The following is a 15,234-nucleotide window of genomic DNA, read 5'->3' on the forward strand; positions in this document are numbered from 1 at the left end:
ATGACTATTTGGCCTTAATAGAACGCGAGTTTATATACAATTCAGTCCACAAGTGAGAAAAGGTATAATAGCGGTCACATAGAATGCAATATAACGAGTGATAATCGCGTTCTTGTTTTCTATCTCCAATGTCTAGTCCGGTGGCCAGGTACACTTTGGTTCATGGACTTGGTGATGGAAAGGAAAACAAAATGATAGTGAAGGAGAGAAGAAAACGATTTCCCTCTTATTTTCTCTGGTACCTAATATAATATAAGAAATTTTCTGAAAGATGATCCAGAATGGTAAAAAATAAAAGCGGATGATAAACAAAATAAAACAATGCTAACATACTTTCCCTAATTTTTCCTCCTCCCTACCATCATAACCAAACAAGAAAAATGATTTCCTCGATATTGTTCTTTTCCTTCCCCTCGTGCCTGCACCAAACACAGCCTTAAAACTACCAAATGGAAGATAATGCAGTACAGCATCAGAACTCTGCATCAAATGGAGTGCTGATACACCAAGTTTTCCACCAAATAAATAGGTCTTTTTCTCTAGTATTAAACATGCAATGTACAAAGTGCATTATTCTGCCTATGCTAGTGCTGTTAGAAAAAATTAGAGAGAAACCTGAACTTTCCTACTTAAAGTTACTACTCTCATATCATTGCAAATATACACATAAAAATCTAAAAGCCATAAACGCTAGACCACGCAAGGTTAAAAGTGGACAGAACATGGCACTTCCCTTAATGATTTCTTCAACAAGGCCAATCATTTTTGATCAAATTGTAATTCACCTGGATTAACAAAGCCTAAACTATACCTGTCCAATTAATTCAAAACTACTCAAGTTTTTTTAATCAAATTGTTAGAATAAAAATGTCGGTTACATTTGACATTTTTCGTTGCAGGGAGAGAATATACACAAAAACCATCACTGAGTGTGTGATTTTGGAATCCTTTTAAACACGTCCAGTGGATATCAGCTATATATAATATATACAGCAGATACAAATGACAGACTTGGCATTTCAAAAGCCCATGAGATCGAACAGGTTCGGGGAAGTGAACTCCTTGACTAACATGGAGATGCTTTCATCTTTTGTACATCTTCTCTTCACTTCTCATCTTCTTCGTGTTAGGCAGCACTCCCTTCGGTTGGTGAACCAGGAACATAGGGAACGAAACCCCGCCCGCCAAACACGGGACGCATGAAGCTATCGTCGAACATACGCCAGTAGCGATGGACGGTGTGAGTCGGGGTGCTCAAAAGCATGCGTAAGCTGGACGGGCGACGGATATCAGGGACAACCAGATCATTGCCACACAGATCATCAGAATCCTGTCGATCCCCAAGAAGTGGTACTATGACCGACTTTGGATTATTAGGATCTGACGATACAGCGCTGCTTGATTGTTTTGATGATGGAAGTAAGAATCTTATTAAAGGTTTAGTCATTAAACCAAACACCTAAGAAAGAAGAAAAAAGTATGATAATAATTCAGACTCCAAACAAACAAACAAGAAAAAAGAAAGGGGGAAGCTAGTAATAGCACATGCAGAAGTCTTACCACTGTGCTGAAAAGAACCACCGTAATGGTACTGGTAATCATAATTGCATTCGCTCGCAATTGAGTATGTCCGGACCTGGTGAACTGCATAAACACATCAAAATTAGTGTTTACTCAAAACCAAAACAAAGTTCCCAGAAAAGAAAAAGGAAAAGATGCATTTTAATGAAATAAAAACAGCAAATGTATTGCACGTGCATGTATCGATGTGCTTGCAAGCATATTCTACCATTTTTGGACAATATCAATTTGATCATAAGGGAAGGTAAATCAATTTCCATGGCATAAGAGACCAACATTATTTCATGACACCTATTCTATCCATGATGACACTTTGATATTGGGTAATTCTATTTTTTCAAATGCCCTCGAATTTTACCTGATTATAAGCAAGTGCCATGGACACAGCACCTCGCATGAGACCGGCCCACCATATCACGACCTGAAAAATGAATTTATTAAAGATGATATGATGTAACAAGTAATTGGAATGTAGCTTCAAGGTATCAAATATATACTTGCTGTTTAAAGTTGATTATTTCATTCGGAGAATCTTTCGCTAAGTTGGATAGGAAGGATAAGGGAAACACAAAAGCTGCTCTTCCAACCAAGATCAGGCCTAGCAGTATTGCACTCACTGCGACTGATGTTCCAGGACTGCAAAGAATGCAATGAGCCCACATGTGAAGACAATTAATGGTACTTCTATAAAGCAGTAACATTGTTCAGGTTGAGACAAAATCTAACAGGCTACAATTCCAGAGTGAAGGAAAAATAAATGTAAAAATCAATCTCATAATAAGGAAAACTATAAGGAAAAGTTTATATTCTAAATGCACTTTTAACATACCTATCACTTACGAATCTCCATTTCTCAATGTCCAAAGCATCCATGCCGACATAAAGGAAGATAAAAGTCTCAGCAACAAATGATAAAGTTGCGAAAGTATGCCTGTAATGATTTGTAGACAGAACTGAAGCGTCAATCAAATAACTTCTACGATATATGTGTTTAAAAAAGAAATACAAAAAATAGATTCCAAATTGTTAAATAACATTTTCGAAAGGAGAAAAAAAAAACATACTTGGTTGTGATCCTTGAACTCTCAGTCACATTGTGCCAGGTGTAATGGGACATTACAATCCCACAGAAAAATACAGTGAGAATGCCACTCAGATAGAATAGCTGCACATATACACACACACAAAATAACTAAATAAAATCATGGTGGTTGTTATCATGGTTAATTGACTAACAAGTACGCTTTAAAGGTCTAAACAGAGCATGAGGAGATTAATGAAAACAAGGGCCCCTTGGAAGGCTCCCAGTGAAGTCAGTAGAATCTTACTTCTGCCAGTATATATGAAAGGTAAGCCATCAGCACCATAAGAGCAACCTCACGATCTGTAGAGTGCCTGGATTTTGTCAAGAAGGCACTTAATGTCACATTAACCCTTTCCAGCAATATTTGAGGATTCACTAGAACTAAAAGAATTTGAGGAATCAAATAACTAAATCATCTCAAACACACTAAATTTTCAGAGAACAAGAACAAAGGTTAAATGATTTCCATATATTCCTAGTGAGTCTGACGATACTGTGACAATTGCATTCCAGCATATTTTATTTACCAATCAAATTATTTTATGAATAATTTCAAGGTATATTTTACTAGGAAAAAATTTCAAGGTATATTTTCCATGAGCAGAAAAAATTGGAGCAAACTTGCAATGGGAGTCAATCATATTATGATGAGTAAACTTGTAATGCAATGAAGAAAATTTTGAAAAGGCTCATGAAGCAACATTAACTGATAGAAAAGAAGCCAAAATTAAGGCTCTTTTGTATCATATAATTAGTACTTAAGAAAGAGAGAACACATGTGATATAAAAGGTATCAGAAAATTATACTGCAATTGAAAGTGTACCGTACAGAAGAATTTTTCTACTCTTAATGTTTTTCTTTTGACTTCAGAATTAACGTAAGGCTTCAAAAGCGTCATTATTTTCCTTGCTTCATTTTGGTATGAAGGATTGAAAGGGCGGTCGATAGCAGGGTAAGAATGATTGATGAAGCGTCCCTAGGGTAGGGAACGTATCCTTTCCCCTTTTTGTTTGGCTTAGTGGAAAGGAATAGAAAAAAAGTGACACCTTTCATTGTTCAATAGAGGGAAGGGATGGAGAGTTTTTGTATTTTTAACCATTATATCCTCATCTTCTCTTCACTGCTCTCTTTCATTCAGTTTTGTAGAGATGAAAAATAGTGGGTCTTCCTCGAGTTGTCCCTCCTACCAAACAATGAAGACTTGCTCCATCCCTCCTCTCTTGTCTTCCTCCCCCTTCCTTCCCTCCTACCAAACGTTGTGTTTTCCAAGTTGCCTCAGGATTTCTCTTCTCTACAATCGCAATCAATATTTTTATTTTATTAATATATTTTTTTTTTTGATAAGTAAGAATTTTATAAAAAAACGCTCAAAGGGACAATCAATTTTTTTATTTTATTTTTTTAATATTATGGTATCCATAAGACCAACACCATTTTCTTTCAATACATGTCAAAATTTTGTTATTGAAGATGAAAGATCGATTCCTTAATCTTAATACAATAAATGTGTGTGCATGTGTGTTACTGTATTTAGCTATACGTTTCTCACATTGTTTTTCTTAAGATTGAGGATTACGTGAATAAAGAAAGATAATCACTAGCATTCTACAAAAGTTTCTTGGGCAATAGACATGGTAGTGAAATTAAAGTACATTTATTGTTCCAAAACATATTAGGGTAGCATTTCTAATTTAAATCACAAGTTAGCTTGCTTATGACAGAAAGTTGCACCATATATCTTGTTCTGGCATCGCCTCTATCTCTAAAACTACTTGAACATCTCCACTACATCATCTCCTGTCATTCTTGCTTTTCAGAAATCTTTACTCCTCTCTCTAATCTTTTTCATTCTCTATCGTCTTTCCTCTCCTCTCCCTTTATACATCTCTATTTATATCTTTTGGAACTCTCTACTCTTCATCGTTACTTGCATTAAAAGACCTCCTGAATTGCAACAGCTCATAGGCATTCTAGAGGCTTCATCGATCAAAAGGCAAGCAGAAGTCTGAGAATCAATATCAAGGGAAGATATCTGGGTACATTTTTGTATTCAAATACCTTGAGATAATTCTTTCTTCTTTTTTTAGTCTAACTATTTAGCTGAGAAGAAATAGCAATAATAGAACTATCAGCTACTTTTGAGTCTGAACCACTCACAGAAATGGTAATAAAATGGCAGTAGCAGATAATAGGTATATGGAAGCCAGTTACAAACTTTCATATTAAAAGCAAATTGTTTCTCACCCATCCATCGAAATGTGGCACATTAAAGTACATCAAAAAATTTCAAGGATGTGAAGAACAATAATCTAAATGGTGATGAATAAACAATGTTTGAGATATACTAGTTTCCATGTCCTAACTTTTGCTTTGATACTTAGAAATATCAGTGTCTTAAGATTAAGTATATGATAATTAGACCAAGATAATTGACTAGGTACTTTATCAAAATCTTGTAGGTGTTGAATTTGACAAGGAAGTGTACAGAAGTAGGATTTAACATGAGACCACTACTCATTTTATTGTAGTGAGTGTGATAGGGTTGCAAAAGTAAAGTTAACGTTAATAGAATACGCTTTAGGGGGAGAATTATTCAGCCTTCATTATGATGACATACCTGCCAAAATAAAGCTTTTTGATGACGTAAGCACTAGTAAGCCCAACCTGCATGAAAAGATATGATGTCAATCACAATCGAAGCCACAATTTTATTCTATGCACACAAATAAGTAAAAATTAGAGACTTACTAGCACTCCCAGCATAGTGCTTGTAAAAAATAAATAAAAGAAATTGCCAATGAAATGAAGGGCGATTGTGGGATCAATATGTGTGAGGTCAAAGCTCTGGATTGCATTAAAAAGCACCACCGATGTCGCATCGTTTACAACACCTTCCCCAAATACTAGACTGTAGAGAAAGGGTGTCTCATCCTGATTAAGCACCTGCATTATCAAAAAAGTTTAGTTTCATAAAGAATTGGTACCTTTAGTGTATGCAACACTGCTTTAACTTTGATATATTTTATACCTGCAATGTGCAAACAGAATCTGTTGCAGAAAATATTGCACCAATTGCTAAAATAGTGGAAGAAGAACAGTCAGAACCCAAATAGTCAAGAAAACCCTGGTGAAACAAATGAGAGTGATAAGGTTGATACCTAGATAATCACCAATATCCAAAGAGCCAATATCCATTCTTGAAAAGATTTTTTTGGCACCTGAGCCGAGCATAAGAGAGTCATTATATAGCTGCATACCTAAGTGATATGCATTAACTTACATCCCACTCAATCTCGTGGTTGTAATACCGACATTAATTTATGGCCTGAGAACAGTTTTCTGTTTTCAGAAAACTGAAAATCAGAAAACAGTACAAAAGTTGTTAGTTGACAGTTTTCTAAAAACTCAATTACAAAAAATAAAAATAAAAATTGTTTATTATTTGAAAACACATTTCTATTTCCTGGGTTTTTCAGAACTGTTTTAGGGAGAAGGAAAAAAACATTTGTTTACTTTGAAAACAATTTTCATATCTTGGGTTTTTGAGAAATGCTTTCGAAAAAATGGATTAAATAGGCCATTAGGAACCTAGAATGCTTCTATTTGCAAGTTCATGTTGTTTCCATTTTGTACAGGGATACTAAAAAGCAATTAGATACAGTATGAATCAACTCAAAGAAAGCAAAGAAATCATGTTTGGTTCAGTTTTCTGAAAACCATTCTCAAGAACTCGTGAAACAGAAAATTGTTTTCAGAAAACTATAAAAGATTGTTCTCTAAAACTTGCTTTTTTTAACTGAATTTTCAAAAAACAGTCAACCAAACAAAATTTTGTACTGTGTTCTGATTATCAGTTATTTGAAAACATAGAACTGTATTCATAAAGCAGAACCAAATAACCCATATTTTCCAATTTTTCTCATGATTGTTCAACTAAGAATGTTTGCAGTATAGCAAACATGCCATGATGTAATTCAGCTAGATATCTGGACTACTCATAAGGGCATTTTGAATAATCCAAACATGTATAGAGTTTTAAAGCGTACCTAAAGATATAATGAACCAGGAGATTAGTGTACCAATGGCACCAACCAACATAATAGTCATGAAGTTTCGAAAAAATTGCTTCTTTTTCACCTGAAACCTGGCACATGAACAATAATAAGAAGCATGATTCAAGAACTTGGTGAAGTAAAATTTCTGGACTATCAAGATTCACATATCAGTCGAATCAGACTACCAGAATCAAATATGGAATGTGAACAACATATTATGAAAGGAATCATCTTTTCTCCAGAGGAGAAAATTACGATTGTGAAGTCTCACTAGGCTGAAGTAAAAGACAAATGGAAGATTCCTCACATGGAATTGAAGTACAATCTTAGTGGAGACGTAAAAAGAAGGGCTGAAGGGGAAAAACAAATCAACTCATGATTAAAACCCTGTAAGATAACAATAATTTCCTGCAACCAAGACCTTCAAAAACTGGAGGTAAATGGCATGTAGACAGATGGGTGACAATATCAAGAATGATGCCCACAATGAGAGTATAAGAGAAAAGCCTCAAACTAGCCACATGGATAAAGAAAGAAGAATGACACTACTACATGTTCTTATCATGCATCAAAAACACAGCTGCACAAGTAATGAAATGCACTCTGGTGCAAGTGGAAAAAGTTCAAAGGACGCAGGAAATATCGCTCTGCGTAGTGGAACATCAAAACAAAAACCTTGCAGCTTTTGGACATTTATGGTAATGACAATGATAAGTGAGACTGGATCACTCTATTTTTTTGTCTGATATCTCATAGTGGGAATCAGAATGGCTAAGGGATTTTGAAGTCGATGTTAAACACTAATACTGCCCTGGCTAATTCTTTTCTGAATGCATTTCCAGAACATGCAAAACTTTCATTCAATAACACATCCATATTTGTTTTCCAATGTCTTACCTTAGGTTTCTTTTTTAATAAGAAATGAAATATAACGAGATAGTGTCTTTCAGGAGAAAGATTTATGGAAAGCGGCACAAGATAATGAGATACCCTACAGGTAAAATCCATTAGCATCGAGACGGTAATCCTAAAGTCTCTCAACTCTAGGGCTCATCACCATAATACAATCTTTTAGTTCATTGTTCACAAACAAAATCATAAGCCGTACACAATATGAACATCTTCTAGAGTCCTAGTAAGGCATTGGATATAGACAATTGTGGAGGCCTCATGATTAATCACTGACAATTCATATTTCACAAAATTAAAAAAAAAATAATAATAATAATAAATAAAAATAAAAATTGTAAACCATCCACTAAGGGGACATATTCTAGTGCCCCACTAGGACTTTAGATATTCCAATAAATTTTGATGGTGTTGATTTCATAAATCAGTCAGACAAGCATGCTTGAGACCAGAAACAACATATTTTGTTCCAACAGATTTCATAAACAAGTGATGGTAGATTGAAACAAAAAGAGGGGATTATATTGAATAATTACAATTAACATCAGCCAGGACATACTAACACCAGCTTTAACTGATTTCCGAGCCAGTTGAGTTAAACAGAAACTAATTAAAGCTTTAAGATCTAATCCCCCAAAGTTAGTTATTATTTTGTTGTAATGAAATTTTCATATATGCCAAATATAATTACTCCAAAGTTCTGCCTCAACGCCCTTAGATTTCCTTGTCCTTTATTTGCAAAGCACCAATTAAGCCCGATTGTGGAACATGGACCACATTTTAAGATTCCAAGTGTAAAAGGTAATATATTTACACTCATGAAGCTATTGCCCGTTTCAGGACATAACTCTAATCCGATAAAAAATCTGATTCCCTTCACTTTGCAGGCTCTTATTTACACGGATATTTCTTCATCGAAATGAAAACACGGTATTCAATTATGCCATCCATAACTAATGAATTTGATTTCTTTGATTTTGATTCTTGTATATGCATTGCTTACTACTATTTCCATGCTTTAGGCTAGGATTTAAATCCAATAGAAGTCTTGGATTAAAGTAACATAAAAATAAACTCCATAACAATATTTCTATATAAATATTCACTTTGCATCATCTACAACCCTTACCTTTTTGTCTTTTTATATTATAATTCGATACTCTAGTTATCTAGTATTCAAACTACTTTAAAGTGAAATGAGGTGCCAAAAAGTTATAAACAACCTGACAAATTTTTATACTTATGTTATAATAGTCCTTGAGGTAAAATCTGGGTTTTAGATGCCAAGCAGCACGAAAGAAACTGATATCTTTAACCCGGTTAAACAAAAAACATAACCCTGTAGAGGTGAGTATCAGCTAGGGAAAAAAAAAACACACGCTTCTAACTGACAATTCACTAATTATAAGAGCATAATCATCTAAAAATACACAAAGTTAAAGAAAACTCCTGGTGTTCAGTGGACAACGGATACAAGATACACATATCTTATTAGACAGCAAGATTCAATGGAATACTCGACTTACCCCGCATTAAATATGATAGGAGGCAGAAGATATATAAAGAAAAGATCTTCACTGAAGACTAGAACATGTGAACTTTTCCCCCCACTTGTTAGCAAAATAACAACTCCCGTACATAGACCCTGCATCAACCCACACGATGAATTATAACTTTATTATTAGAAAAATGTATAAAAGAAAACGAAAAATGAATGAGCACGTGGTATGACAAAATTCAGCATCATGCACATGAAGCACGCACCTGTAGAGCAGCACAATGAAGTAATGCTCCATTTATTTTTAATTTTATTTTGGTAAGCAAGCTACTGATTAAAGTAATGCTCCATTTTTTCCCAAGAAAGATGGAAAACAAAGCAAAATAAGAGTTTTTCATCATTCAATAACCTGATAACCAAATAAAACAAATACTCAACGTACCCCGAGGCTGTGTTCGGTTACATGGAATATAAGCTTTGGAATTGGAGAAAAGCTAACTCACAAAATTGAACCAAAATTTTCTCCAATTCCATGCAGCCGAACACAAACACAGCCTAATTAAGCATAATACAATTACAACTATTTGGCTAAATTGTGACGTGAATTTTAATTTTCCTTCAGACACACTATCCAAAAATATAAGTAAAGTGTAATGAGAGTACTGAGTAGAAACTCACAATAGCAAGGGCAGTGGTGGACTCGTTCATCCACCGGGTCTCCTCCAGCAGATGACCAATCACAATACAAGCGCAAAGGAGTGCCACAGATACAGTCATCGACACGACGGAAGCATGATCAGAAGTGTTGAGCAACTCCAATATTGGTATTACAGAACCCAATTCTAGAGCCATTGTAACCATTTTATTTTTATATTTTTTTCCCTAAAAACACTAATCAGAACAAAAATTCCTCATTCACAATACCAAGATTTCCTCTAATTGCAGAATGCACAAAATTTTTGTCTCAAAACTGTACATCTCAAAAGCCACCGAAACTCATACCACTATATACAAACTCTGCATCAAAAATTAAATAAGCATAAATTGAGCTCGTCTCTTGATGGGTCGTAAATCGTATTTACAAAATGCCTGCTTGGTTGCTAAGAAATTTGAGGGAAAATAACCATATAACAGAATCCAGTGGAAACCAAAACAGCACTATGAAAGAAAAAGAGTTCCTTTCTTTCATAGGGGATTCTGTTTCTGATAGTGTAATTTTCTTTCTATCGTACACAATTTTCTCAGCAACCAAACAGGGATCCATGCAAGCGAAATACCAGACTTACCAACACATTTGCATGTGAAATGAGAGGAGACCTTTCTTTGATGTTGAAAGCTATCAATTTTCTCCAAAACCAGCGAACGGTCGAATTTAAACAGAGAAATTCGAAACATAGGTTGCTATCTCTCTGTTTGATTTCTCGGAAAATAACAAACCTGCTAGCACGGCGGGAAAATTACGAACAAAGGAATATTCAGCGAGCTGCAATCAGAAACAGCTCGGAAAGAGAGAGAAAATGAGAGAGATTCGTTAAGAAAATTGGGAGAGATAGGTGAAGAAATTTCTGGAAAGATCAAGAAATCGTTAGAAGCAACGAGAAAACGACTGTGTGGGTTAATGCGTGTGTTGTGTGTGTGTGAGTCACCGAAAAGCTACACGTGTTTGTATATGGATTTGGATTTTAACGCTTTGTTTGGAAAGCAAGTCTTTGATTTGAAATTGGTTTTAAAAAAAAAAATTTGATTTTTAATTAAATTGGAATTTAATTTTTACGTTTGAAATAAATTCGATTTCATAAAAAGGAAATTTAACAGAAAATAAATTTTCTACAATTTTAACCATATAACCTGTGTTTTGAAGAGAGTTTTTTTTTTTAAAGCAGAAAATTATTGTACTTTTCTCAAAAAAAAATTCTCTCACTAACCTACTTCACCTTAATCAAACGAACTCTTACAGAGGAATACTTTGATAAATTAAAAGAGTTAATTATCAAATCCCCTCAAATCCTCCTAAATTTCTTAAAATTTTGAAATTTCCAAACACAGCATAATAATATATTTGAATTTATTAGTTACAAGATAAAACGGAAATTCTATTTTCAAATGTGTTTTTTGATATCGTATTATTATTTCATTGTTTTCCTGGAAAATATATACTACCTGGCTTTAAACTTCAAGGCAGCTGACAACATTAGAAATAATAATAAAAATAATAATAATAATTAAACAGTTGGATGGTCGGATCATTGGGCAGAAAATTAAGTTTATTGTGTAACATGATGTATGATAACATATTTTTCTTTTAGGAAGATAAAATAACCAAGATAAGATTGACTTTCTTTTTCAAAGACAATCTTAGTTTTAAATTTATTTGAAATTTGACATATTCTTGTTAAACTACTGCACTTAAAAAGTATAAAGATCAGGATGATCAGATTATCTACATTTCTTTTTCTCGCTTGGATCCGATTGTTGCAATTTTTTAATTTTACTTTTTATTTTTAAAAAAAATATTTTGAGACAAACAATAGTTAATTTTTGAACCACTAGACTGCGTATGAAAAATTAAATTAATGACGTGTAATGGTAAAAATCTTATCTTAAAAAAATTAATTTTTACAATTTGTAAAATGATAGTGTTTTTCTTATAATTTGACAAATTCGACTGATTTTATGTGATAGTGGAAGAGATGTTGAAGTTATTATGATGTCAATAATATTAATGATATCGATCATTCTTAATCACATAAATTAATTGAAATTATCAAAATTTTGAATTCTCAATTATTTTTTACGTTAAAATTATTTGAAATCAAAGTACAATTATAGTATGATACAGTTTATTTTTTATATGTTTTATACTATGGTACTTTTCATTTCAAAATGATCCCTTAAATCTCCTTGTATTGTATAATATTTTTCTTATTTATTTATTTTTTAAAAAGTGATCTTTTCACCGAATATTTAACCGAAAGGAGTTCCGTTTTGAACTTTTGGTTAGTTCAGCAGAAATCCCATGAATTACAGCAACTTGGATGTTGACGTGACTCACAGACTTGCTAACATTAAGCTCTTTTCCTTTTGCCTAATTACAATAATATCCTACTCTTTTTAGGTCTTTTACAAATTAGTACTTATTATTAGCAGAAGGTCAAACTTTTATTTATTTATTTATTTATTTCCTTCTCCTCCTTTTCCTGTATGTTAATGGTAATGTTATGTTTTCGTTGGAAGAAATGATTAAGTAAAAGGGATGGAGGAAGTAAGGAGGAGGGATGAAGCATCTTTGTTAGCTCACATTTTTTTTATCGACCCAAAATTGGGTTGAAGAAAAGGAAAAAAGAAATAAAATTTATTCTACAAAATATATAGTACTTATTTACAAAATGTTGTTAAACCCTCCCTACTCAAATATTATCACACATAAAAAATAAAATAAAATAAAATAAGAGAGAGAAAACTACATTTAAGTATATTTAGGAATTTTAAATAACAAATCGATCTATTTTTAAAGTTAATTTTTTAATTTGGTCGGATTAGGTCAAATAATTACATATGCATAAATAACTATTATTTATGTCCAAAACACCCTCCAAACTCTTATTTCAAAATACCAAAATATCCTTTCTAAATCAAATAATTCTTTCACTCATAAAATTAGAAAAACAAAATTTTTGAGTTGACTTTCAACTTGGCATGCATATAGTGTGTATATTATACCAAACTAAATAAAATAAAAAAACAGTATATATATATATATCCTAAGGCTATAATTAAAAGTGAGTATATAATTTCTTACTCCCAGTCTCTCAGAGAGCAATTGAACACTACTATATATATATATAAAATAAAAAAACAGTATATATATATATATCCTAAGGCTATAATTAAAAGTGAGTATATAATTTCTTACTCCCAGTCTCCCAGAGAGTATATATATATATAGTAGTGTTCAATTGCTCTCTGAGAGACTGGGAGTAAGAAATTATATACTCACTTTTAATTATAGCCTTAGAATCTAATCCTACTACAATTAGTTGATTAACTTTTCTTTTCTTGATTTTAAGAAACTTACCGTTTTCTTTCCCTACGATTAAATATCCTTAAAGAAAAATGTATCCATGTTCTTAATAAAATATTTTGAATTTGTTCAGCAACTAATTTAGAATTAGGAGACTACCATTGACTTCATAATTTTTTTATAAAGGTCCTACAAAACAACTCTTAATATATTATTATATATCCATCTAAATGTTCTCAGTGTTTTTTTTTTTTTTTTTTTTGTGTGTGTGTGTGTGTGTTTTTTTTGGGTAAATTAAATGGTCAAAATGTTGATCTTGTAAAAGCATGCCAAAATATGCATAATATCATTGCAAAACCTAAGTTTTTTCAAGGTCCTTAATTTATAGTATTCTAATGGAAAATTATGTTCTCTATTTATTTAAAATCATTTAGTATATGTTTTTATAATTTATCAATAGAATTGATAAAGTGTGGAAAGAAACTAAAAATGATAGACTTTTAATTTTAGATTAATTTTACTTCGTCTCATTGGCTGCTTGCAAATTTGGCCAAAAGTAACCAAATTATTTTATTCTTGTTTCCTTTAATAAATTGTCTAGTTATGTCATTTTTCTTTAAAAATATTTAATGGTATGGAAAGTAAATATAAGTTTCTTAAAATAAATAAAATAAAAGACAATTAACTAATTGATTAGGATTAGATCTAAGGTTACAATTAAAAGTGAATATATAATTTTTTATTTCCAGGGAGTAATTGAACACTACTATATATACATATATATATATATATATATATATATATGTTTGTGCAAAAAACTTTAACGACATGCCCTAATCTATATCGGTTCAAACCTGCAAATGTTAATTTAGAACCAAAAATTTGATAATCTTCTCAAAGCATGCACCACAGTAAAAACTATTTATATATTCTTGAGTTTAATTATATTTTTCTTTTTAGGACTAACCTTTAATTGCTTTATTTTTTACTATATTAAATCTTTTTTATTATTTGTATAAGTTCTCGTGTGTATATATATGAAAGCTGCAGCAATTTGGTTCAAAGTTAAAATGAAAGATATTATTTTTTCTTAAAATTTTCAAGTAAATAAATTATTTTAAAAAAGTACTTGATTTCAGGGGAATAAATTTTAGTATTTTGGAATAAGTGTTTGGAAGTCATTTTGGACCTAAACAATAGTTATTGATGCATATGTAATTATTTTATTTTATTCAGTCAAAGTGAAAAATGAACTTTTCAAATAGACTATTTTGTTATTTAAGACTCCTAACTCTATATAAGTGTAGTTTTCTCTAAAAAAAAAAAACAATAATGAAATTATGTTGATAAAAATATATAAATCTCTCATTTCCTCCCTTTCAATTAAACAAAAAATCTGCAAGCATATCAATCCTCTCTATCCTTTGCTATTTATTTATTCAACCGAACAAAAAGTAAGACAAACAACTTACTTTTCTCGAAATGCCTCATTCATCCCTCTTCTTTTTCCTTTCATTTATTTTTCACCCCTCCGTCCAAACAGGGGATAGGAATCAATCTATAAATTCAATTCTTGCCTAATTCATCTATGTTATTAGTCACCAAATACATATAAGTGTCTTTATTAATCAATCTTATTAAACATACTATAATATGTTGGAATTTATATATATATATATATATATATATATATATATATATATATATATATATAAATAATAATTATTATTTTATGGTCTTATGCACTACGTTTTCTAAAGTAGGATTGCAATGTGATTATTGATACTTGATGGATTGGGTTTGTACTTTCTAATTCGGTGGTCTAATTGGGGGTATAGTTTTATACCATTGGATTGTGGTTTTCTAACTTATTTGGTGTGATTTATTTCTAACTATTGATATCTAATTTTCCATGATAGGAAGTGAGATTTAGATATTATTGTTTGTAGAGAAGTCGTCCCCCCTGTTGTTGTTATATATAAGGGTTTTAAAACTTTTATTCAGATCATATCGTATCGACAACTTTCAGAAGGAGGTAAAGTGCTCTAATTTTTCAGATCTTTCAAAAGGCACTCAAGAATTTTC

At 31.9% G+C, this 15,234-nt stretch overlaps 1 protein-coding gene across 1 annotated transcript; it reads right to left on the reverse strand.

Annotated features, from left to right (window-relative positions):
- Window positions 1–712: 712 nt before the first annotated feature.
- LOC132299813 (sodium/hydrogen exchanger 1) lies at window positions 713–10,766 on the reverse strand. The gene is made up of 15 exons (XM_059796634.1): window positions 10,415–10,766; window positions 9,807–10,145; window positions 9,157–9,275; window positions 6,713–6,810; window positions 5,825–5,884; window positions 5,695–5,741; window positions 5,415–5,609; window positions 5,284–5,330; window positions 2,910–2,976; window positions 2,646–2,746; window positions 2,411–2,512; window positions 2,079–2,217; window positions 1,940–2,002; window positions 1,561–1,644; window positions 713–1,459 (listed from the first exon to the last, which is right to left on the reverse strand). The coding sequence occupies exons 2-15, from the start codon at window positions 9,987–9,989 to the stop codon at window positions 1,127–1,129; spliced, it is 1,638 nt and encodes a 545-aa protein (XP_059652617.1). The 5' UTR covers window positions 9,990–10,145; window positions 10,415–10,766; the 3' UTR covers window positions 713–1,126.
- Window positions 10,767–15,234: the final 4,468 nt, after the last annotated feature.

The sequence above is a fragment of the Cornus florida genome, unplaced genomic scaffold, assembly GCF_030987335.1.
Source record: "Cornus florida cultivar Cherokee Brave unplaced genomic scaffold, ASM3098733v1 CherokeeBrave_3.0.0_Hap2_Chr03, whole genome shotgun sequence".
In the NCBI taxonomy this organism is placed as follows: Eukaryota; Viridiplantae; Streptophyta; class Magnoliopsida; order Cornales; family Cornaceae; genus Cornus; species Cornus florida.

Bases quoted from the DNA above. Each gene is read 5' to 3' on its own strand.
- LOC132299813 (XM_059796634.1), bottom strand. From the start codon at position 9,989: ATGGTTACAATGGCTCTAGAATTGGGTTCTGTAATACCAATATTGGAG. The intron at 2,977-5,283 runs GTATGTCATCAT...GACAAAATCCAG, and splicing joins AAAAAGCTTTATTTTGGCAG to GCACTCTACAGATCGTGAGG. The intron at 2,513-2,645 runs GTATGTTTTTTT...AAATCATTACAG, and splicing joins AGTTCAAGGATCACAACCAA to GCATACTTTCGCAACTTTAT.